General features: G+C 49.4%; 2 protein-coding genes across 2 annotated transcripts; one reads left to right on the top strand and one right to left on the bottom strand.

Moving 5' to 3' along the window:
• Positions 1–10,615: 10,615 nt before the first annotated feature.
• AVPR1B (arginine vasopressin receptor 1B) lies at positions 10,616–14,027 on the top strand. Its single transcript, XM_045876102.2, has 2 exons — positions 10,616–11,555; positions 13,705–14,027. Exons 1-2 carry the CDS (start codon positions 10,616–10,618, stop codon positions 14,025–14,027), a joined length of 1,263 nt encoding a protein of 420 aa, XP_045732058.1.
• Positions 14,028–20,710: 6,683 nt separating this feature from the next.
• On the bottom strand, positions 20,711–24,699 carry RHEX (regulator of hemoglobinization and erythroid cell expansion). Its single transcript, XM_054507778.2, has 5 exons — positions 24,689–24,699; positions 24,366–24,466; positions 23,188–23,316; positions 21,819–21,880; positions 20,711–21,271 (listed from the first exon to the last, which is right to left on the bottom strand). The coding sequence occupies exons 1-5, from the start codon at positions 24,697–24,699 to the stop codon at positions 21,071–21,073; spliced, it is 504 nt and encodes a 167-aa protein (XP_054363753.1). The 3' UTR covers positions 20,711–21,070.
• Between the last annotated feature and the right edge of the window lie 404 nt (positions 24,700–25,103).

The raw sequence follows: 25,103 nt of genomic DNA on the forward strand, positions 1-25,103 counted from the left end.
CAGAATATTCACATCTGCCTTCCGAGATACCCATTTCCCGAAATGGAATTTATAACCAGGACGTTGCTTGGTGAACACAGAATCAGCCCAAAGGAGGGGGGTGCCTGAGAAGGAGGATTTACTCAGGCTGTGGAGAGACAGAGGAAGAGCCCCACTCAGACCTCTCCACACCTAGAACACCTCAAGTGGACTCCTTTCACTATACGCTTCTTTCTTTCTTTTCTTTTCTTTTTTTTTTAAGATTTTATTTTATTTATTTGACAGAGAGAGAGAATGAGAGAGAGGGAACACAAGCAGGGGGAGTGGAAGAGGGAGAAGCAGGCTCCTCATGGAGCAGGGAGCCCAATGCAGGGCTCGATCCCAGGACCCTGGGATCATGACCTGAGCCAAAGGCAGACGCTTAACAACTGAGCCACCCAGACACCCCATGATACGCTTCCATTAGCCACATAACAGCATTTCGAAAGATTACAACTGTGTTCATGTCATTCGTGCTTTCCTGACGTTGTCTTGAGATTCTGGGGGAGGGTGGGCAACTTAATTCCCCCTGGGAAGCCCCCCTTCCACTTCTAGCATTGCCATTTTTTAATTTAAAAAATTAATCGCAGTAGAGTTGACATATCGCATATTAGTTTCAGTACGAGTATGAAGGAGCGAAGCAGGCTGGATGAAAGAATGCTTTCAATAGGAACTGCCGTATAAATATGCTTCTGAGCGCTCTTTGCTAAGAAAAAATAGCACAGATGTGAGGATCCATGGCAGCTGGTGCTCAGGGTGGTGAGGGGACAAAGGTGGGTCCTGGGGACTCTGGCAAACTGAAGAGAGTCTGTCCCTTCTCAAAATGACCACAGCTCAGGTCCCTCAGACGGTGGCCACATGGGAAGGGGGTCCTGAAATGGCCAGATCTGATTTTTTCCAAGAGAAGTTGGTAATCTGGATTTTTAGGTGAAATCACCTGATTTTTTAAGGCGGCAACCAGTTCATTTTTGCAAATGTTCCATGAGACAAACAAAACGTGCCAGGGCCAGATTCAGTCAGTCAGTTTGAAACCTCTGCCTTATATGGGTGATTACATGTTTTAGAAAATGCTGGCTTAAAAAAATAAAATAGGGAGCAAAAAACAGGCAGATTTTTGTTGTTTTTTAACTATAGAACTTAACAGAGCTAGGGCACCTGGGTGGCTCAGTCGGTTGAGCGTTTGCCTTCAACTCAGGTCTTGATTCCGGGGATCCTGGGATCGAGCCCTGCGTTGGGCTCCCTGCTCATCAGGGAGTCTGCTTCTCCTTCTGCCCCTCCCCACCTGCTCATGCTCTGTCTCTTTCTCAAATAAATAAATAAAATCTTTTTTTTAAAAAAAGGACTTAACAGGACCTTTTAGATATTGACAAGATAGATAAATACTGATAGATACTGATGGGTATTTGGATCTCCAACTCAGGCTCATTGCATGGTCTAAAATCAGTGTCTAAAGATGGCTGTGTCCATTTTCAGCTGCTCATTTGGCTTCATGTTAGCCTGTGGCTTTTCCTGACCTCTCCCCTGAGCCAAGGGGTGCATTTTTCTGAGGTCTCAGAGCCCGTGCACCCACGCAGACAGCATTGGAACTCACGATCAGAGACCGCCTGTCCCCACTCTGGAGGGATGTTCCCATTTCTTACCCAGCTCAATTTTCTAGATACTAGAACAATTCAGCTCTATCCAGAAGCTGCAATTTCTCTTCCTCGGTCAGTCTGACCTCCCGCAAGGACTGTCCTCATTCTTGCTCTCATCCCATGTTCATCATCCCATGTCAAATCTGCCTCAAAGCTCATCACTCCCAACCCCTCCCAAAGTACCTCCTGACTTCCTTCCACCCACCCTGCCTCCCTCGCTGGTTCTGATAACCTCACAGAAAGACTAAGCCCATACTTAGGGCCCGGCAAAACAGAAACCAAAAAGATAAAAGCGCAGCTCTAATGAATGTATCCAGAAAGAAGCTTTTTAAATGTCAACATCCATGTGAACCTTCAGTGTTGTTTTATTTTGAGTTATACTCAGAGAAGGCAGACCATCCATCCTCTTTTCAGGGCTTGGGGCCTCTGCTAGCATAAATGGAATAGTTTTTTTCGGACTGTTTTTATTTGTTTGTCGTCTACAGCTTTCCAGTGTCCAAAAGGAATTGGTGACCGCCTGCCATAAAAAAAAAAAAAAAAAGCCGCATCTATGACGGAGGCTGACATGTGGCACCTGCCCCTCCTCTGCAGTGCCCCTGTGCTCACCTCCAGCCAGGCATACTGCCAACACCTCCAACCAGACCTCCTGCCTCCAGCATCCCTCGCAAGGCCATCCTGGGCAACTGCTGCCAGAGTCATCTTTCGAAAACACACGGTGATTATACTTCCTTCCTGCTTTGGGGCCATTTCCACCTGCGTGGCAAGCTGCCTAAGACATAAACTACACTTCTTGTTATTTCCGATGTCCTGGTGACTCTCAGACTTCGGTGGGGAACTTATTTCAAATGCAACCGCCTAGTTATCCCCAGAGACTCTCAGAAGGACCAGGCTGAAGTCAGGAAGCCGCCTTGTATTTCCGGGAAGTACCCCCAGCACTTTGTGGTGCCTGGGGGTCTATAGACGACGAACTCAGAAGGGTTATCTTGTAAATCTGGTCAGGACCTGGTAGCAGCCGAACCACCTGATCCTCCGGATCTAGAGAAGATTGCCTGAACGCCGACCCCACACACTGTGTGACGTCCACAGGCCCTCGCTCAGTCCCGGTCACCCTGGCTCCAGTGTCGAGCCTGCTAAATGCTCATTTTGCATCTTGCAGTTTTTCCTTCAGCTCGGCCTCCACGGTGACCAGAATGAAATATGTTCAAACCAGGTGTGAATTTAGGTCTGACTCTGGGAAGGGGACATGGGTGAGAGACAGTGTGGGCGACATCTTATAGAGTGGCATGGCCTCTCAGGATGAGTTCTGTCACCTCACGTTCCCACAGTACCCTGCAGTCTGTCCCATGTGTGGCAGGCAGACGTCCTCTGCGGGGCAACTGCCAAGACCAGCTGCTGACTGGGACTCAGGCTCAGGATCTGCCCCCACGAAACTAATCTGGCCCATGACTTTGAACTTTCTGGCCCCTTGGCTCTGAGTTTTCAGAATCAGAGCTCTTTCTTGGGTTAGGTACTGTTTTTCAGATGGCCTGTTTTAAATATAAGTTCTCTCCCAAGAGGGGTAGTATTTAGCTTTAATAGCTCAGCATGGATCAGGATAGGGAAGAATTGTTCCACCAGAGAATCATGAAAGAGGCACTGCAGGTACCTAGAGCTCAACCAATGCAACCACCCCAGCTTACGTGAGAGGCAATTGAGGCCAGAGTAAAGAGGTGACCTCATCACAGGCTCTCGCCGAACCACTGATGGTAACAAGGGAAGAGTTGTGTTTCCCAGCTTTAGAGCCAATGATCTTTCCTGATCCATCTTTCCAGCAAGTGTTTGTTGAGCACCCACCATGTGCCAAGAACCATGGTAAGAGCTGGGGATACTATTATCGAGGATGAGTAGTAGACCCCTTGGTCATTTCACACTGCCTACCTGTACACATTAGCAATGTGACCGAGCTCCCCCCACCGCCCACCTACCGGTGGGTGCACACAATAGGGAAGTGTTGATGAGTGAGAAGATAAATGGAGAGGAGTGTCTCTAATGTGGGCTACTGTCTACCCATCCACCAACCCAACCTGGGCAGTAAAGCCGTGGGGTGGGGATCCCTGGGCTGCTGGGCATGGTGTTGGTACGCTGGGAATGTGGAGGGAGGGTGGGCAAGAAGGATAGGAAAAAGAAGTGCAGATCTCCAGAAACAGGCTTGTGAGGGTCCTGAGCACAACCCGCCCCTCCTTGCATGTAGGCTGAATCAGGTGGTGGGGCAGGTACATGGGCCTTCCTAAGGATGCATCTTGACACCTTCTCTGGGGCAGGGCAGGGGGGAGCACTGGAGGAGCAAATGGCACTTGGCAGTTGTCCCCCAACATCCCCCCCCTCTCGGGCTCAGCAGCTGTGCCCCTCCCTGCTTCTGTCCCCACCCCAGGGCCACTCTCTCTAGGGCTCCTAGCTTCAAGCACTCAAGCCTACTAAGTCAGCAGGGGACCAGCATTCCCAGAAACTTGGAAGCTATGTTGTGAACTTGATTCTTTGGGAGTCACTGCCATCATTTTATTAAATTCCAAGAAAACTTAATGGAGATCTGATCGCTACAATGAGCTTAAAAGAAAGACTAAAACTTTCTCATGGACTGATGATAACTAAGAGGAGCAGTTTCAATCATCCTGCAAAGGGAGTCAAGGGCAGTGCTATTTGAGCAGAATAGAGTCATCTCCTGTTCTAAGAAGCCATGCCAGAGAGCTAAGCACCCTTTGGAGACTCAATCCCAGCACCAGCGGCACCATCCGGCACTAACTTGGCTTCTCCTCCTTTGGAGCTGAGCTCTTCCTTGGAGCTGGGCATGGGGAGCACTCATGGGCACTGGATGCCCTCATCTGCACCTCTCACAGCCATGTGTTCAGTGGGATCTGGTCTGAGAGGTTCCCAAAGATGCTGCACACAGGTAACTGGAGCCTGGCCTCGTGGGGCTGTTGGAATTCTCAGTGGGATTACAGTCACTCCTTCCTCTACTCTCCAGAAAACCTGTCAAAAGGCAGATTATATACTATGCACATGATTATACTCCTCTTTCTACTTTTGTGAATATTTAAAATTTTCTACAATAAAGTTGGAAAAAAAATGAAGGAACATTAACCGGCAAGGATATTTCATTTACTCATTTGTGCCCATTAAATTGTGAATTCACATGTGACAAAAGTTTATTGAGCTTCTGTTATACACAAAGCACTGAGTTGGCCTTATTAGCTTCAGTGCTGAAACTTTTGCCTCACAGCAGTGGATCAGATCTCTGTGGATGAGCCCTGGGCATTTTACACTTTGTTCAGGAGATTCTCACATACAGACGGAGGGGAGAGCCACTGCCTGAGGGGGTAATGGGGAAAAGAGCAAGGAACACATGGGTGGGTTTGGGTCCTGACTCTCACCTCTGATATCCATGTGATGTTGAGAACCTCACTTGTGTCTTTGGCTTTCAGGTTGGACTTTCTTCTGGAAAATGAGAGAATGGAACTTGATAGTCTCTGAGGTCCTTTCCATCACTCCTCAGCCTCTTGGCCTGAACCAAAATATAAGTCCCTTTCAACTCCAACATTCTGTGACTGTACAAGCTATTTTATGGCAAGAGGAATGAGTAGAGACTTTCTGGGAGTCCCTGAAATCAACACTGATTAGTCTATCCTCCTGTCCTCTACATCCACCCCTTTTACTCATTGGCTCTCCATCAATCTTGGAGTTAAACCAACTTAACAGAAGACAGTGGAAACAACAAGGCCTGCTCCCAGCTGTAAAAGATGCATTAGTCCCAGTAATGGCCCATCTTCCCCAGACCATTTCCTCCATCTAGACTTTTATGGGACTGTGAATCTAGGGTTACCCAGGCAGGCAGAAAGGCCAGTGCCTGATGGATAATGAGTATGACAAAAGGGTACTATATGCTCACCTACCAAAGGGAAGGCCAATAGGTAATGCTTAAAACCCAAAACTGAAGAAGTAGCAGTGTATGTTCGTTATTTAGAAATACAGAGGTTGATAGCAAATAAATCTAATAATGAGTTTTAAAAGGTGGCCTCTGTCAAGAAATACCACAAATCAAGTGAAAAGATCAATGACAAAACAAGAAAAAATATTTGAAATTTAAATATCAGACAAAGGTTCATTACCAAAGTATATAAAGTTTCCAAAAGAGAAAATGAAAAGACCAACAATCACAGAAAAATTCACTAGAGATATCAATAATCATTAGAAAAAGAAGTAAGAATGGCTCTTGACAGGGACACCTGGGTGGCTCAGTCAGTTGAGCATCTAACTCTTGATTTTGGTGCAGGTCATGATCTCAGAGTTGTGAGACTGAGGCCTGCTCCAGGGCTCTGTGCTCAATGGGAAGTCTGCTTCTCTCCGTCTTCCTCTGCCTTTTCCCCCTGCTTGCACATGCGCACGCTCTCTCTCTCTCTCTCCCTTTCTAAAATAAAATAAATAAATCTTAAAAAAGAAAAGAGTAGCTCTTGACATTAAGATGCTTAACCTCACTCATAATAAAAGGCACACAAATTAAAACTATACTGAGATACTATTTTTATCTTATCAGATTGGCACAAATCCAAAATTTAAGAACACACTGTTGGCAAAACTATGGGGAAATGGGTACCCTCATACATTCCTAGTGGAAATGCAATTGGTCCAGTCCCTAGAGAGGAGAATTTGGCAATATATAGTAAAACTACTAATGCAGATACCCTTTAACCCAGCAATCTCATTTCTGGAAGCCTACCACAAAGATATACTGGCAAAGTGTAGAAGGAAATATATACAAGGCAATTTATTGAAGCATTACTTGTAATATCAAGACTGGATACAACCAAAATCCCCACCAAAGGGGACTGGATGAATAAAGTATGGTAAGTCCACAAATTGGAGTGACAAGCAACTGCAAAAGGGAAAGAGAAACAACTATGTTCTCCTATGAAGTTCTGTTCTCTGTACTTTTGTATATAGTTAAAAATTTTTTAATAAAAAAACTTTAAAAATAGAAGAAAGTTACTACCTCTAGGGAGTTAAAAAATAGAACAGTTTTGGGGGGGTTGTTTTTCTTTCATAATTGCTGTAGAATCATTTGGCTTTTTATACTATGTACATGTAAAAATAAGTATATTTAAAAATTAAAAGTGCAGAAGACCACCATAAATACACTACTTAATGGTGAAATTTTAGAAGCAGTCTCATTAAAGTCAGAAATATCAATGACGCCTGCTCTTCAAATTTGTGGTAGAGTCTTAGCCATCACAATAAGGCAAGAAAAAGAAATGGACTGGGAATAAAAGACAAAGAAAGATCATTATTTGCAGACAATATTAAATGCACAGATAATCCAAAATAATTTACTAATAAGAGTGTGTAGCAAAATTGCTGAATATAAGAGCAAGACACAAAAATCAATATTGTTCCCATATGCTGGCCATAACTAACCAGAAAATGTGATAAAACAAAATTCTGTATATAATGGCAACAGAAACTGTTAGGTATAGAGAAAGGACTCTATCAAAAGATGGGACATTTATGAAGAAAATTATAAAACATTATTGAAGGACATAAGAGTAGATCTGATTAAAATCATAAACATGAATTTTCCCCAAATTATTCTCTAAACTCAATGCTTCCAGCCAAAAGCTTAACAGAATTTTTTGCGGAACTAGACAAACTGATATCAATTTCACTATTTTAAAACTGTGAAAAACATTTTGAAAATAAGAAAAAGAGGAAGGCTTGTTTTTACCATATATTAAGGTTTATTATAAAGCCTTACTACCTAAAATAGTGAAATATTAGAGCAGGGATAGAAAATAAACTAATGGCACAGAACAGAGATCCCAGAGATAGGCTCATACGTATTATGAACTTGATATATTTATTATACAGGTGACAGTTGAGAAATGATGTACTACTCAATAAATGAAGAAATTGGTTTGCCATGTAGGGAAAAAAATGAAGTTAGGTTCTTACCTGACACATACACAAAAATGAATTCCAGGTGGATTAAAGATGTAAATATGAAAAACAAATGTTAAACATGTTAGAAAGAAATATAGAGGAGATATCTCTGTTCTCAAGATAGGGAACACAAAACAGAAAAGCAGAAACGATTAAAGAAAGTATTGATAACATTAAAATTTAAATTTTCGGTATCACAAATGACCCCATAAACAAAGTTAAAAGTGGCAGATAGAAGAAAATATCTGCGACATATCAGAACACATAAAAGTTCATATCAGAATGTATAAAGAAATTCTACAAATCAGTAAGAAAAATGACCTAATCAAAAATTATGCAGAGGATATGAACAATCCACAGAAGAGGAAACCCAAACAACAAATAAATATATGGAAAATACCCCCAATAACTAGGGATGAGAGAAAGAATAAAAGCAAAATGAGATTCTGTTTCACACCAATCAGACTGGTGAAAATTAAAAAGTCTGACCATGAGGATGTCAGGAAAGTCATGTGCAGCCAGTGGGAGAATAAATCAATACAATGAATTTAGAGATAAAAGTTAGGATATGGTCCTACCTAATTGAAAATTCATACATTGTATAACCCAAGAATACCAACACCCAGCATATACTTCTGGATGTACACCCCAGAAAATTTTCACACATGAACATGAACACAAGGAGGCATACATAAGAATATTCATTGTAGCATTTAAAAAAATAACAAAAAAAAAAGAGAGAGAGAGAGAGCTGAAACTAAACTCAATGATAAATATAGGGTTCAGGATAAATAAAATGTGTTATATTCACATGTTTGAATACCATGCAGTAATTACACTGAATGAACTAGATCTATCCTTTGTATGATCATAGACAGATCTCAAAGATTACCTAGAATTTAAAAAGTGCGTTATGGTATCATTTATGTAATACACAATGTTTTAAAAATGTGTAAATATACATAATTTTAATGACTATATCAAGGAATAAATGGGAACGAGAAAATGGAGACCAGGTAGACAGTCCTTTATAGAAATTTTGCTGTGAACGGGAAGAGATGGCTATAGCTAGAGGTGGGGTATAGTGTCTGAGGAGGGTTATGACTTCTTTTTAATGGACAACACTAGACTTTGTTTGCCTGTGGATGGGAATGAACCAGTAGAGAGACTTAAAATTATCATTCATAGAGAGCAAAATCCTCGAGAAGGTGGAGCCTGGGCTGAAGTGCGGAAGAGGATGCTACAGTATTTTGGGGGAGAGATGGTGTTTGAACTTGGCAGTGGGATGAAGTGGAGAGGAATGTGTAGGTGTTTAGGAGGTAATCTCTTCAAGAGATGATGTTAATTGCGTGGGTGGATGGATGACACTGTAAAGGGGCATCTGGTTTGATTCAAGGGAGAGACAAGAGGACCTCTGATCAATGATGGACCCTGTGCTTCCTGAGGGTGGAGGACTATGCTGTTGTCACTCCTAAAGAACTTTCGATCTGTTCCAGAGAGAATCCCAATAACCCACCTCGTGTATTTATCTGTCCCTGAGCACCAGTGCCTCTCACATACTGGGCGTTAGTAAGGTCCCCTCTCGGAAAGGCACACCGCTCGGGTTAGTCCAGCGTCTCCTGCATACTGGTTCTGTGATCTTCTAGAGCAAGTCACACCACTTCTCTGGGCCTGTTTTCTATCCCCACAGGGTGGTTAACCGCCTTTGCCATTTGGCCCATGAAACACTGTGGGGAGGTGGCAGGTTAAGACTTCTGGGGACACACATAGTGGAATTCCTCCCGTGGGCCGCTCCCACCCAGAGCCCCAGGGCTTCCAGGTCCAGCCCCTTCCACCCGGGGCCTCTGTCCTATCTCCACCATCGCTCCCTCTCCACACGGGTCCTCGCTTTTTCTTCCTGCCTTATGACTCCAAGTCTCCCACCAGACTCTCACCTTCCTGCCTTATGACTCCAAGTCTCCCACCAGTGGCTGTGGTCAGACTTCGCAGCCAAGGGCTTGAGGGCTCCGTGTAGGGGGGCTCCACGTCGCCCACCTGGCCACCCCGGCAGACTCTGGACCCTTTGCTGGCTAACAGGAAGCCCGGGGCAGGGGACACCCCCAACAGTGCTGCTGGCCTTAGGGGCCCCGCCTCCGGGAGTGACCACACCCTATTCCCTGCGTGTGCACCTGTCTTGGGAGACGGTCCAAGGGCTCCTGGGTGCGAGCATAGATGAAGTCATCTGTCTGCGGGTCCGGGGGTCTGGCAGGCCTGTGAGCGCTTGCCTGCGTCTTCCGCTTCTCTGGGTCTCTGTCGCTGCTCCGCTGCCTCGCCGTCCCTTCTCTCTCCACCGCCCCCCTCCGTCCCTCCCCAGCCTCTCGGTCCTCCTGCGGGCTGAGCGCGGGGGAGCCTCACTCCGCCCTCCTCTGCAGGAGCCAACCGGCGCGCCCAGGGGCCGCTGGGCTCCCGCTGCAAGCCCATAAAACCCGCTCGGCTCCAGCCGCTGCGCTCCCCGCCCGGCTGGTCAGGGCTCCGGGCCGCGCGGGCTTCGCTGGGGCTTCCAGCCCAGCCGGCGTTGCCGATGGCCCCGACCTCGCCTCCAAGCAGGCTTAGGGACATTCGCTTTCTGCTTCCAGAAGAGTTGAGAAAGTGAATTTGGGGTGGATTGGGAAGTGGTGGCAGCTCCCCAGGCTTCCTTCCCTTCCAGAAGCCTCACCCTGCGCAGCCTCAAACATTCTTCTTCTCCTGACACCCTGTCCCCCTCCCTGAGCCCTCTTTCTCTTCGGGCCTAAGCTTCCCTCCCCATTGTGCGATCAGTGTCTTCTCCTTCCTTATCTCTTTCTCTCTCCTCCTCTCTATTTCTCCCTATTTTCACTTTCTCCCTGTCACCCCCCACTTCTCCTTTCTCGCCATCTGAAAACTTCCCACTCCATTCCAGCCAACAAACCTCTCCACTTGCCCCCACACTGTCCGTCCCTCTCTCTCCCTCCTCCCCTTCCCTCCCAGCAAAGTCAGCCATGGATTCTGGGCCTGCCTGGGCTGCCAACCCCACTCCCTGGGGCACCTTGTCTGCCCCCAATGCTACCACACCCTGGCTGGGCCGGGATGAGGAGCTGGCCAAGGTGGAGATCGTTGTCCTGGCCACGGTCCTGGTGCTGGCGACAGGGGGCAATCTGACTGTGCTGCTGACCCTGGGACAACCAAACCGCAAGCGCTCCCGCATGCACCTGTTCGTTCTGCACCTAGCCCTGACCGACCTGGGCGTGGCGCTGTTCCAGGTGCTGCCCCAGCTGCTGTGGGACATCACCTACCGCTTCCAGGGCCCTGACCTCCTCTGCCGGGCCGTCAAGTACCTGCAGGTGCTCAGCATGTTCGCCTCCACCTACATGCTGCTGGCCATGACGCTGGACCGCTACCTGGCTGTTTGTCGCCCCCTGCGCAGCCTCCAGCAGCCCAGCCAGTCCACCTACCCGCTCATCGCTGCTCCCTGGCTGCTGGCTGCCATCCTCAGCCTGCCTCAAGTCTTCATCTTTTCTTTGCGGGAGGTGATCCAGGGCACTGGGGTGCTGGACTGCTGGGCAGACTTCCGCGTCCCTTGGGGGCCTCGGGTCTATATCACCTGGACCACCCTGGCCATCTTTGTCCTGCCCGTGGCCATGCTCACAGCCTGCTATAGCCTCATCTACCACGAGATCTGTAAGAACCTGAAAGTCAAGACACAGGCCGGGAAGGTGGAAGGAAGGGGCTGCAGGACTTGGGACAGGAACTCGCCTCCTGGCCCAGCTGCAGCCACACTGGGGCTGCCTTCCCGAGTCAGCAGCATCAGCACCATCTCCAGGGCCAAGATCCAAACCGTGAAAATGACTTTTGTCATTGTGCTGGCCTACATCGCCTGCTGGGCACCCTTCTTCAGCGTCCAGATGTGGTCTGTGTGGGACAAGAATGCCCCTGATGAAGGCAAGTGTGTGTCTGTAGGGGAGGGGAGTGGAAAAGAGCAGGGAAGGAAGAACAGCAAGCTTAGGACAGGGTTCTAAAGCGTCCCAGGGCCTGGCCGGTAACAGATGAGCGAAGGAATTATGAAAGGTGGTGCCTGTCTCCCCCGCAAAGGGGCAGCTACAACTCCCACCCAGCTTACGGATGCCATGAGTACCTTTTATGTAAAATTTCCATCGTTTAAATTTGAGGCACTTAATTTAAACACTTAAAAATATTATGTGGCCTTAGTGAAATATGACTGTCCCCTGTGGAGACGGATTTATCATCAGCAAGGGCCTCTCTGAGCAAGGAGGGCAGGAACAACGTGTTACCTTACAAGACAATGTGCTCTCTCAGAAAACTGGAAGCCCTTGGAGGCCCTTCTAGCGGCTGAGGCCATTACTTTAAACCTACTTTCCAGTACACCCAGTTCCTCTCCATAGCACGCTGGCTTCCTGGCCTCTTGTCCCTGAGTCTCTGGTTGGAGCCTGTCTCCTTGCCCTTGCTCCCGCTCCGAAGGTCAGCTGAGCTCCTGCCGGGATGCAGTGCCCTCAAGGGCTGAGAGGTGGAGCCTCTGCAGACCGTGGTGGTGCTCGGGCCACATTTCCAGCCCCTGCACCGGGCCTGGCTCCGAGGGGGCCCAATCAAACAGATGTTTCCCAGGCGAAGGCTCTCATGGAACGCCTCAGCCCCTGGCCTAATCTAGGGAGCGGGTAGGGTGAACACCACCCCCTTAGCCAGAGCAACTTCCCACATCTTCCACAGCTCCCTGGTATTGAGAACTGGGGAGCAGGCCAGAATGTGGGAAAAATGAAGGAGACTCTGTTTGTTGCTGGGATGGGTCCCTCCTCCACCTATAGGTACTCCCCCGTGCCCCCACCTCTCTGCCCTCCATGGGTCAGTCCAGGCCCAGATGCCTTCAGCGTCTCACCACTGTGCTTCATGTCTTCGCTCAAACGTTCTGACCCCGCGTCTTCCCTTTGCTTGGGCTATGAGTAGCCGCACCCACGAGCGCATCTATGGGTGAGGTGCACAAGGAACCAGAGAATCTGAAGATTTCACAGTGCTTTACAGAGTAGGCACTTAAGCTTTGCCTTTGAGTTTGTTGGCTGAAACTGCACAAGGGTGCAGGATGGCTATCTTAGAGTCGGTGGACCCGGCTTCCCGTCTGTGCCATAACCCCTAAGATTCCTTAGAGCTTTGACCTTGCTTTCAGTAGTTCCACAGCCTCTGCTGAAGGTACCACAATGTGCAACCTGTGCCAGGCCGGAACATGGGGCATCCTGCAGGAGGTCAGAGTCCGCCCTGGAAGCTGTCCTACGGGCCTATGGAGCTCCATGTAATCTTCAGAAAGAATCTTGTGTCTGGAAGACATTTTATCAGTCTGCACTCTCCTATTTTGACTGCACAAGAGAGAAATTAGTTTTTCCCTGCAGGATGGTGCATTCCCTGGGTATAATCTCTGAGGACACAGAACAAGTATTCATCTGGAAGGGGACGCTTGGGTGCCCTGTTCCCAGTGGCTGCCCCCCCGTGCAGTCGGAGCTGATGCCATGGTATGTGCAAGGCGGTCAGGCTGATTGCCCTCCCAGGCCCCCAGCAATGGCCTGGCACTGTCAGCGCTCACATGCTCAACGCCTGAGTGACAGGATGAGTGGCACTGCCCCGGAGGCATGAAGGAGGACAGAATCCAGAGGACCGGGTGTACCCGTATCTATGACATAAATGAGGATGGGGCTCAAAGGGGCCTGAACTTGGCCTAGACTCATAGTTATTTTCCCTGCATGACAATAGAAGTGTCTCATTCTAGATCTCCATCCGTTAGGGGATTCAAGGTCTAGGTTTTGGAACAAAGACACCATGTCCTCTTTGGGCTGGTCCTGTCCCTGACTATGTTTACACCTCGAAAGTCAGCTTGGAGCAAACCTCAGCTCCTACCCTGACCCTATAGTCACAGACAAAACCCACAGACAAGTCCCAGCTGTGCTCCTTTCTAATTATAGAACCCAAGTGAGTCCTTTCTCCTCTCTGGGAACTCAGTTTCCCCCTCTTCTCAGTGGGGTCTTGGACTCTCTCCCAGGTCCCATCCAGCTCTGTAATTCTAAGGCTTCTTGTGTTTATCCTTCTACAGATTCAACCAACGTGGCTTTCACCATCTCCATGCTCTTGGGCAACCTCAGCAGCTGTTGCAACCCCTGGGTCTACATGGGCTTCAACAGCCACCTGCGGCCGCGGCCCCTGCGCCGCCTGGCCTGCTGCGGGGGACCCCGGCCCCGCAAGCAGCTCTCCAGCGACAGCCCCTCCAGCCGCCGCACCACGCTGCTGACCCGCTCCAGCGGCCTGCCCACCCTCACGCTCAGCCCCAGACTCAGTGGGGGCCCTGGGCCCGAAGGCTCACCGAAGGACTCAGCGCAGGTGGACGGTGAAGCCTCCACTGAGACCATCGCTTTTTAGGGAACACTCACCCGCGGGGCTAGCGGAGGATCTCTGCTCATCTCAGCACCGGGTGTAAAAGGGCCAGGGTTGGAGTTGGGGGGAGCCCACTTTGAGGCAGGGCGAGGGGGCCAGAATGGCCCACTACCCTTGGTGTTACAGGTGCCTCTGGTGTGTGGGCGGACCCTCGTTTGCTCCCAATCTCACACCCTGGGAATCAGAGAGTCAAAGCATCGGCTTCCCTGATCCTGCGCCTTCACAGCGTGCCTGGGAGCCCACCCATGTGGTGGGTATGGTGCCCCATGTCTCAGGCAGGCCTAGGCTGGCTCTGTCTGGGGGTCCGCAGGTGGCAGGGACTCGGGCTGGTCTCCCGCCTTGACTGTTTGTCCCCATCCTACTCTGACTAGCACACGCAGCGCAACCAGGAGCGGGGAGAAGTGAAAACTTGTGAGAAGGAGCCTATTTCTCTATCTAGATCCTAGATTTGTTTGTCTTGTGCAGGGGGCTCCTTTCATGAAGGAAACTGAAGGGGGGCTGGGTGGCGCAGGTCCAGCAGCTTTGCCCGCTGCGCCCGCCTGTCTGCTGAAGCAGGGGCAGGACTTAGTACAGCACCTGCTACTAGTAAAAATTCCACAAATGCTAGTTTTTCTTCTTCCATATCAACCACTTTTATAGGATGGGTGACAGGGCAAAGTAGGCCCTCAGTGGTGTGACCCACTGGGAGGGGGAATGTGAGGGGGGGAGGAAAGAAGGTGAAAATGATCACAATAAGATTAAGACTGGACGAAGCCTCTGAGGCAGCCCACGTTGGTGGCTCTCTTTCCTCCCCCAAGGGATCCACACTGTGCCTTCCTCTGGGACGGCCCAGAGGAGACGTCCTTGTAGAAAGTGTGGCTGGATCATGGCTCTGGATTTCCTTGAGGCTTTTCATAGCTTCCCTACGAGCCATGCATGCTGTGAGGAGGTCAGGAGCCCAGGATTTGAGACTCAGCTCTGCCTTCAGGTGCAAGTATGACCTTGGGCAGGTCCTTTCCCTTCTCTGGGCCTCCGGCTTCTCACCTGTTAGGACAGAGATAATCCATAAGGTCTTTCCCAGCTCTACCCTGTCATGACTTTGCAAGACTGGGCATGGGGTTACAGTAGAGCCTTTTCTAACCAATAGGCTCTAGAAGAATTGTTGGATTTTCATGACAATGACATTTATACCCTTTGACTCAATTCTGGTGACTGTGGGTCCCGCCATGGCCATACTGTCTACTTTTGCCCTCAATTCTGTGATGCTGAAACCGGGAGATGCAGCCGAGCTGGTAGACTCTGGGGCTTTGCCCTGTTCCTCCTCATTATCTCCAGTGGGATTTAGATCACGGGGTGGTTCCCCCCCCCCCCCCACCAGTTCCAGTTCTAATCTAAGAGATTGCCTTGATGGTGGAAAGAGCATCAGCTGAAAAGTCAGGAGAACCGGGTCTTGGTTCTGCCACCACTGATGACCAACATGGGGAGAATGCTGGCTAATCCTTCATCTCTGTTATGAGGGTCAAATAGGTCCATGGATGTGAAAGAGGTTGGTAGACCCAGGAGCTCTCTACTAGTGGAAGGGGCTGCTAATCTAATTAAGAGCCCCCGAGAGCAGCTCCAGGGAATAGGTTCTCTGCCCTCTACTCCTAGGGAACTGCAGGAAATGGCTGTAAGTTTGAGCTTTAAGAGGTCACTCAGCTCTGAGAAGTTCCTTTGGGTTCCTTAAAAGAACCTAAACTGACTGTTGTGAGTGAGCAAAGTGTCCCTAGCCTTCAGTGCTAAAGAACCAGGGAATGGGACACAGACCCTAATGGGACCAAGGCTCAAGGCAGATGTGAGGGCCCATGGTCTGTCTTCACTGCGTCTGTTGCCCATGTCAGTCCCTGACATCCAACCACTTCTTCCTCGTCCATCCATCCTGGTGGAGCTGGGCTTAGGAGCCTCCCATGCCAGCATGAGCTGCTGAAGTTTCTCCTGCTCTGCGTATATAAGCCAAACCGCCCCTCCCCTTCACACCACAGGTCTTGTCCCTCGTGCCCAAGTCAGTACTGGGCGAACCGTTGCTCATCGTGATAACTGGGAGGTAGAAGGGACACCAGCTTTGTACTCCAAAGACCCGGGTTTGAGTCCTGCTTTTGTCCCTCTTCTATCTGATCTTGGGCAAGTCCTCTAATCCCTCTAAGCAATGGTTTCCTCCTTAAATAGGAACAATAATGCCCACCTTGTTGGGGGGGTGTAGTGGGCTGTAAGACCGTAGACCATAGAACACTCTACAGGGAAGATCATGATGGCCCGGCTCCAGATTGCATCTGGTGAGTAACCTCCTATGGGAAGCATGAAGGAAGGTCTCTTGTCTGGGGGGGTTAATCTCACTTCTGACAGCTAACCCCAGGAGAAATGGAACTGGCTGTTTCTTGGCTGGGCACTTTTGTGAAATGTTTATGCCATCCTGTGGACTCTATAGAATACAGTACTTCAGTCCCTTAGACCCCACATGAGAGCAGGGGGGTAGGGGGTGGGCAGGGCCGAGAACGGCAGAAGGTGAATGGTTGACTATGGAGATTTCTCAGAATGGTTTTTTATGTTTGGTATAGGCCAGTAAGTTTCCAGATATCTGTGTCTGTGTTTTGTATGTAAATAGGTCTTTTATTTATCAAGGGGCTCTAGACTAAGCCCAGGCTGCAGCAGCTCGGTCCTGGGTCAGGCATCCAGAGATGGGGTTAAAACTGACCAATAAAACTCCTTAATAAATTTCTGGCCATGTTTGCTTCCTAGGAGCAGGGACAACGGGATATTCGATCTGAAATACGATTTGCTCCCCTTGAGTGGGGTAGTGATGGGGAAGAGAGTTTGAGGGGGTGGGGAGCGACCTTCACCCATTTAAGAGGGAAACAAGAGTGTCCTGGGATTTGCCCTGGAGTCACAAGGTGGCAGTATGGAGCTGAAAGTGAGTCTAAAGCGACCTGACTGACCTCCCAGGGAAGGCTGGGAAAGTCACTCAGCGTCTCAGCTCTAATACCTACTACCTTTCCCTACAGTTCTGGAGTCTTGGCTCCTCCATTTGACCCAGTTCTCCAGAAATAACCTGGACACATGCTTCTTTCTCTCTAAGCTCATGGAGGATGTATTTGTCAAGAAAGGGCAAAGAACAAGGGCAAGGTGAGGGACTGAGTGTAGAAATTTTTGCCTGAAAAGATGAGTGTTTGAGAGAGCGAGTGGGACCTCAAAAACACTGATGAGCTGGAGTTATTATAATGTGTTCAGTTTAGAGGCCGGGGCTTGGAGTAGGAGGCCTTTTGAGAGCCCCTCTGAGCCCAGAAGTGTGTCCTGATCCCGGGAGCAAAAAGCCCACTCATGGTGGGCATAAAACACCTCCTTACCCTAACGGGTCTTGTTGGCCAATAATCGAGCACCACTCACGGAGTTCTGTTGCGGTTCCAGTGGGCACTTGGATGCTGGCTCCTTTAGACCAAGACTCCGTTGGCCACAGGTCACATTTATTCTGGTCCACCATAGAGTCCCAGTTCCTTACTGGCACGTAATCAACCATCTACTTGTCACCAGTAGCAAACCAGTTTCTCTGTATCTTGTAAGATAAATCTGAAGAGATTTTTATCCAGTCCACACTCACGGGGGAATCCAGAGTGGGGCAGCATGGCCATTCCCTGGATGTTCCGATGGCGTACAACGTGGGAGAAAGTGACTTCATTTTGCTGAACACTGAGCTCCTCAAAAGGTGATTATTCATACAGGAGACCATTCATACAGATTTCCACAGCTGACCTTCCAAGTTCATGGAGGTAAAAAGGACGTTGTATTTCTAGCAACATGGTTAGCAATGAATTTGAGGATCACTTCAAATTATTAGCTGGCCTCAGTCATCAGTTGGCCCAAACTCCTTAGGACATGAAATCAGCCCTCCTCTTCCCTTGTCAGGGCATCTGCAGAAGTCAGCTGCACCATCGACAGTCAGCCCAATCTCTGTTAGTCACTGGGCAGAGTCTCACATTCAATTCTATTTAGAGATAGCATCCTCCAAGAATGGATGAACAGTGGGGCCAGGGGCTAATTTTATAACCTCCGGGATATATTTGTTTGCTACAAATATCATACCTTGGAAACCAATCATAGCGGAGTTCATTAGAGACCTTAATCAGATGGTCAGTGGCGTTCAGATCTCTGTGCTTGCCGACCTCAACTCCCCGCTCCAGGGGGCCCAGGCCTGGACTCCTGTGGTTCAGGACGGGTCAGTCCCTGGAGCATTTATGGAGAGCCTGCATCGGGTAGGCCTGCTCCCTTTCCTTCTGCCTCTTCTCCCATCAATCAATTTTTCAGCCTTCTTTCTAAACTGAGATCAGAAATCACCCTTCTCTGGGATGTTTTCACTGATGACATCTGACCTCAATAGTCCATACCCAATCTGCCCAAACATTTATAGGGTCTGCTTTCCTTGTTTTGTGTTAATTCCCTTTTGTCACATGTTTGGTATGTGTTCTTTCCTGCCCCCACAACTGGGTCCTAAGTGCCTTGACCTCACCCACCCAGATGTTCAAGTGTTCTTTTAATGTGTGCTTCTCCGAATCCCAGCCTTTACAGAATCCTGCGGAAAGGAGGCCCTCTACCTGCGCTACTTCAATCGTCCCCTCTCCTGGTGTGGGAACTGTCTCAGCAGCGGCCCTGCCCAGCCTCCCTTGGGTGTATGGCAACTCATCTGAACCTCTTCAGCACACCCTTAAATTCTTTTTTTCCTTTTTCAAAGAGATCAATAAGAAGTGGAGTTTCATTTCTAGATGCAAAGACAGTGTTGCTGGTGTTGACATTGTGGGTGTTTCTTCCTCATTCTGCCCCTCTAATCAATAAAATCTTTTTCCCTATTAAGAAAAGCTTTCTGGGCGCCTGGGTGGCTCAGTTGGTTGAGCGACTGCCTTTGGCTCAGGTCATGATCCTGGAGTCCCAGGATCGAGTCCCGCATCGGGCTCCCTGCTCAGCGGGGAGCCTGCTTCTCCCTCTGACCCTCCCCCCTCTCATGTGCATGCTCTCTCTCATTCTCTCTGTCTCAAATAAATAAATAAAATAAAAGAAAAAGAAAAAAAAAGAAAAGCTTTCTAAGTAGATGTGTTAGTCCGTTCCAGCTGCCATAACAAAATGCCACAAACTGGGTGGCTCATAAACAACCGAACTTCCTTTCGCTCAGTTTCGGAGGCTAGAAGTCCAATACCAGGGTGCCAGCACAGTGGGTGAGGGCTCTCTTCGGGGTTGAAGAGGTCACATGCGTTGTATTCTCACAAAGCAAAAGGGGCTAAGGAGCTCCGTGGGGTCTTTTGGACAAAAGCATTAATCCCACACGTGAGAGCACCACCCTCCCCATCTAATCACACCCAAAGACCTCACCTCTTAATGCCACCACCTTGGGGGTTAGGATTTCAACACAGGAATTTAAGGGGGCACAGACATTCAAATCGTAGCGGGAGAGGAACCACAATGAGAGCCAAGAGGTGGAGGGACACATACAGCAGCAGAACTGCACAGCCTCAGAAACCCAAACCAGAACTGTGGCTTCAGATCATCTTGGGAAAGAGGAGTCTGGGAAGATGAAAGCGGCCCCTGCTCTCGGTACCAGGGCTAGAAGAGTCGTTGGCAGCCAGCAGGTGGAGCCCAGGTAACAAATCCTCTCCGAGACCTGAAGGCTCCTCCTCTGGGGTTTGAATTTGGCGAGGCGTGCTCCTAGGGCGTCCATTGTTTGAGATATTTGTTTAGCTGCCGTGAGCAAATTTCTTTTCATTTCATGTCTTAATTGGGAAAATTAAGGGTGGGTGGGTGAGGTCAAGGCACTTAGGACTGTTGGGAAAAGTATATTGGATATGTTCTCGTTATCAGTTTTAAAATATGTTTTGTTTTTTTTTTAAGATTTTATTTATTTATTTGAGACAGAGAGAATGAGAGACAGAGAGCATGAGAGGGAGGAGGGTCAGAGGGAGAAGCAGACTCCCCGCCGAGCAGGGAGCCCGATGCGGGACTTGATCCCAGGACTCCAGGATCATGACCTGAGCCGAAGGCAGTCGCTTAACCAACTGAGCCACCCAGGCACCCCTAAAACATGTTAAGTTAGTTCTCTGAGGTTTTGTAGGAGGAGGGTAGCTACAAACGATGACTAATTTTATCCTCCTTTCCAACAGTAATAGCCCTTATTTTTGTCAGCTGTTTTATTCCACCGATGAGAACCTCTAGGGCCGTGTCAGATGAAGGGAATGACAGGAAATGACAGGCTTGTGGACACTTTTACTCCGTTCATGATTCAATAAAACTGCGTCTAGGACCTTACCGATAAGTATCATGCCATCAGCTGATTTGAGATAAGCTGTTCTTCATCCAGTTAAGAAAGTGCCCTTTTATTCCTAATGAGCTTAAAACCAACTAACAAACAACAAACCAGAAAAGAATATTGCATTTTATTGGGTTGAATTTGGGGAGATTTTTTCCCCCTGGAATCACAGATTGTGATGCTAGTTGGTATTTACCGGGGCTCTGTCAGCTTTCGTGCCTAAGAAACAGGGAATTCAAAGGTTGAATGATGGTGAGCTTTCTGAGTGACCTACTTACAGTGCTGAGGGAAGAGCAGCATTGCTCAGCAAGAGACAGCCCTGAAAAGGGGCAGCATGCAGGGTTAGGCAAGAGGAAACGAAGATGCGGTGGTCGCCATTTTATTTAAAACTTTTAAGGAAGTTGTCTGTTGCCAAACATTAAAGAGCTCAAAGAGTCATTTCACGGTAAGATTGCCAAACAGAACTCTACTACAGCTGATGAGAAAATTTTTTCACAATTTTCTATGGAGAAAGACTTTCCTGCTTTCTCTACTAATATCTCCACTCATTCATACTGATCCTGGAAGTTCTTCTTGACATCTGAACTGAATCTTTCTTGTTGAGCGAGATACAGGCCTACTTATTCTCCTATGCCTTGTTCAAAAATAAAAAAAAAAAAAAAGTCCTTCCCCTACAAAATAAGTGCAAGAATTTCTAGAGAATCGCATCCCATTAAAAACCTAGAATTCACATGGCCACCTGAGTGTATTCCACCAGCTCGGAGTCGTCAGGGCTCGCAAAAGTCCAGAAATTGGGCTTGTGACTTTTTGGATTGACATTCACATAATCTGTGGTTTCCTTTATGTTCTCATAGTCCAGGGCAGATTTATTTTTTAGTTCTCCGGGGGTGGAAAAGACCACTTGTGTGTAATTCATATCCTGGGTGGCCTTGGGTGGGGGGGAAGGAGAGAAATATGGGTCAAGGTTCCTACCAGGGTTGGAGGAGGGGGGACCCCAGGACGAAACTCTCACTCTAGGAGGCTTGGCTCCCCTTAGGCTGGAAGGGAAAGAAGCTGGCTCTCAGGCACCTGGGTTGGAGAGCAGGGAAGGGGGAAATGGGGAAGACTGCCCACGGCTCGTGCCTCCTGTCTGTAGGGAATTAATGGGTTTAAGGAAAGATGTGGAGACTGAATCCCAGTGAGGTCAGGACTCAAAGCAGACTTTGACCCAGTGACTGGGGTATGGGAAGAAGGAGGTGACCCATTGGCACTTGCCTTTTTACAGCTACTCAGACCCCCTTTTGGGTGGATGACCCACATTGCCGTGAGCCTGCCCCTCTTCCCCCCCATCACCTAAGGATGCTGTAAAGGTTCAAGAAGCCCCGCCTTCCCTGCTCCCATCTCTGTAGCTGGGGTGGCCTGGGTGGTGCTCAGTCTTGTACAGCAAGGACCCCAACTGCATACGAAAGGCTGGGATCACTAGGGGTGTCCGTTACCTGGCAGGCTGGAGACGAGCTGTCTGAGCTGTCCGAGCTATCTGAGGATGTATCGCTGTCGTCTAGGGAGAAATAGAAACTGTTCTTCTATGGAAAGCCAGGGGGTGTTAGGAGGGGATGGACACAACGGAAGGGAGAAGAAGACAAAGACAAGCAGAACCAGCCTCACAAAGCCAAGAGGGGAAGAGAGATACAGAGCCCCCCAAAAAAGAAAGAAGGAATTGAACAAAGAAAGGGTGGGGGAGAAAGGGCCCCCCCAAATAGGCAGGAATGCGCCCAAGAGTTCAGGCACCACTGCTCTGTCCAGCTCCATCTAAAACCAATAGCCAACACCCCAGGGCTGGGCTGTGGTGGGAGGGGCAAGCAGGGACAGGCTGACACAGAGCGGCCCCAGGCAAACAGCTGGGCCTCTGCAGTCCCGGGCACAGGTTTTGTTCTAGACCCATCACTAACTCTAGGCAGGTGACATCCCTTTTTGTGTCTGGTTTTGCTCCCTGTGAAGCAAGAGGGTTGGATGATGATCTCTGAGGTCCCTGCCAACCAGAGTCTCGGATTCTCTGGCCGGGCTCCGGTGAAGCTCTAGGGCCAGGGTCCCCACGAGGCCAGCACCCCTCACTGAATTCACGTGAGTGCTCTCTTCTGGTTCTCACATGCACCGAGCTCTTATCTCAGTGCCGGGGAAGACTGACCACCAGATCCCTCCAACTGAAAAGATAAAATTAGAAGGTTGGAGCGAATGCAAAGCAATCAAGAGATTAGCCATGGGAAACAGTGTGAGTAGACGGAAACGGAGTGAGTAGACTGGGGGAGTTGTCTTGCTGTGGAAGCAGCCATTTCCACTGTGTGAACGGCGGCCTGGTGTGTCTCCCCAGCTCTGAGAGAGAAAACAAGAGGGTAGTGTTCCTGTTGGTTCACTCGCCAGAAGGGGGATGGGGATTTGAATCATCACCAAGACTCGTATTTATTAAAACCCCCAGATCCCATGGCCAGAGGCAGGCAGAGGCCGTTGACATCTCGGCTGCCCCACTAACGGGCCAGGTGGAAGAACAGGAGCCATAGTATTACAAAGACAGGAACAGAGACAGCCCAAGCCCCCTCTGCAGTGGCTCCCACTGGACCAAACCTGGAAAAGAATTTAGACCCACACAAACTGAGCAAGATGGGCCCCATGTGACAGGAAGAGCAGCTTTCTGAAAAAGGCAGGCTGACCAGGCCTTCCCTGAGGTGCGTGCAAGAAATCCTCCAGCCGGGGGTTGGGCAGGTGAGGACAGAGCTGGGCTGCGGCAGGGCGGCTCCCCGGGGGCCCAGACGGAGCAGAAGAAGCTTTAGGACAAGACTGCCCCCCGCCCCCCTGTGCCCCATTACTCACGCTTATGATGGGGCTTAGACGCAGGAATGCTTGGAGTCTCCTCCTTGACAGCAAGTGGCTGATGGTGGGCAGGGCTGGGCCTTGGGGCCTGGAGCCTGGCTCCTTTCAGTATCCGCTCACTCTCCTTGGCTAAAGGGGACAGGGCAAGGGTCAAAAGTGGCAGCTCTCCAGGTCAGGCACATCCTGTCTCTGAGCACTGCCCTCGATAGGGCAAAATATTCAGAGGGACCTCTTCAAGCCTCAGCTCCCCACTCAAAACCCGGCAGCACCCCTCGCCTGGCTTGGAGTACAAGCTGAAATCCCAGCCTCCAAAGGGCCTCCATGGCCTCACTGTTCCTCCTTCTCTCAGTTCCAGCCACTTTGGCCTCTCCGCTCCTGCTGTTCTCTACCGAATACCCTTCTGCCTCAGGGCCTTTGCAAATGCAGCTCACTTCCTCACTTCCAGAGGTTTATACTCAAATGTCAGCATGTCAGTGATGCTGGCCATCATCCAGTTCCTCTCTCCTTGCCTTGCTTCATCTTCTTCCCTGGCGTTCACCATAATCTAACACACGTGTATATTACTTGTTTATCTAGTTTGTTGTCTGTGCCCCCCAAGGAATGTAAGTTAGAGAAGGACAGGGAATTTTGTTTTGTTCCCTGTTGTATTGAATGAATGAATGAATGAATGAATGAATGAATGAATGAATGAATGAATGAATGCTCGAGAAGCCTTTCATTATTTACTTCCTTTACTTCTTTATTTTAGACTTCCTTTATTTTACTTTCCCTAATTATAATGCCATCCCAGAACAGAACTTCTCTATTTTCCATTGTGAATCAGTTCAAGAGTTTAAGCTAATCTCTTAGTATCCCTCCGTTGGAACTCAAAGCCATTTCTTCACATTGAGTCCTTCGGTGGTGATGAAGAAAATTAGTTAGACCCAGGCTAAATGAGCCCACCCTCATGAGCATTGCAAGAGCTAGTCTTAGGTAGAAGGTCTGGACGGTGGAAGGACTCTGGGCTGTCATTCCCAACCAGAAATAAGTTGGGTCAGAGTGGGGATTACCCAGTAAGGGGTGATCTGGCCAGTGATCCTCAAGTAGGTATTCTGGGGTACTCTGGGGCTCGTCTTGCTGTAGGCTCGGGGATGGTCCCTGCAAGTGGCTAGGAGGGAAGAGAATGCCAGGCCATTTACCCATGTGCCTGCTGAGCAGGTAGCTGATGGCAGCAAAGAGACAGGCCTGTAGGATGAGCGACACCACTGCAATCACTAATCCATGCCAGAGCTTCATGCTTCTGTTGGGAAAGGAGAAGGGTCGGAGTTAGAGGTTGCAGAGATTCCAATACAGCTGCACGCCCGTCCCGGCCCCCCAGCCAGAGACAGCCATCCAGTGTTGCTGTGTGTCTCAGGGCTGGTCCCTTTGCCTCTCTGGACGGTCAGACACGGGGAGCCAGGGAGGGTGGTGTGTGTGCTTGGAAGCCAGCAACACCCATCAGCCTGATTGGAACCCCACTCACTCTGTCAGCATGATGAGCTTGCAGGGTGGCGGCGGGGCGTCAGAGAGCCTCAGGCTTTTCCAGGGGCAGAAGGAAGAGAGGTGGGGGGCACCACGCTGGGCACCTGGTCTGCACACAGTGCGACCACCGTCCGGGAGAACTGCAGGAGGCAAGGTGGCTGCTCAGGACTCTGGGGCTCTACACCCCAGTTCCCCTTGGGCAAACTCGGCTGCTCTGGGGTCACTGGCTTTCCTGTCCCCAGACTTCAGTTTCTGAATCTATAAAATAGGCAGTAAGTAGTCGTTAGATATTAGCACCTGACAGCAGCGCTGGGGGGGGGGGGGGGAGGGCACTCACTCGATGCAGGCCTCAGCTCTAGCCCCATCCTACCTCGTTCACGCGGCCCCATGGCTGAGATGTCACGAGCCCTCCTTTA

This window comes from Mirounga angustirostris, unplaced genomic scaffold (assembly GCF_029215605.1).
Source record: "Mirounga angustirostris isolate CCGP_5_RB_7025 unplaced genomic scaffold, mMirAng1.0.hap1 SCAF_6, whole genome shotgun sequence".
Lineage (NCBI taxonomy): Eukaryota > Metazoa > Chordata > Mammalia > Carnivora > Phocidae > Mirounga > Mirounga angustirostris.

Excerpts from the sequence above, each read along its gene's own strand:
- AVPR1B (XM_045876102.2), top strand. The coding sequence starts at position 10,616 with ATGGATTCTGGGCCTGCCTGGGCTGCCAACCCCACTCCCTGGGGCACC. Across the intron at positions 11,556-13,704 it reads CAAGAATGCCCCTGATGAAG|ATTCAACCAACGTGGCTTTC; the intron begins GCAAGTGTGTGT and ends ATCCTTCTACAG.
- RHEX (XM_054507778.2), bottom strand. Across the intron at positions 21,881-23,187 it reads GTCTAAGCCCCATCATAAGC|ACGACAGCGATACATCCTCA; the intron begins GTGAGTAATGGG and ends ATTTCTCCCTAG. Across the intron at positions 21,272-21,818 it reads GCTCGTCTCCAGCCTGCCAG|GCCACCCAGGATATGAATTA; the intron begins GTAACGGACACC and ends CCCCCACCCAAG.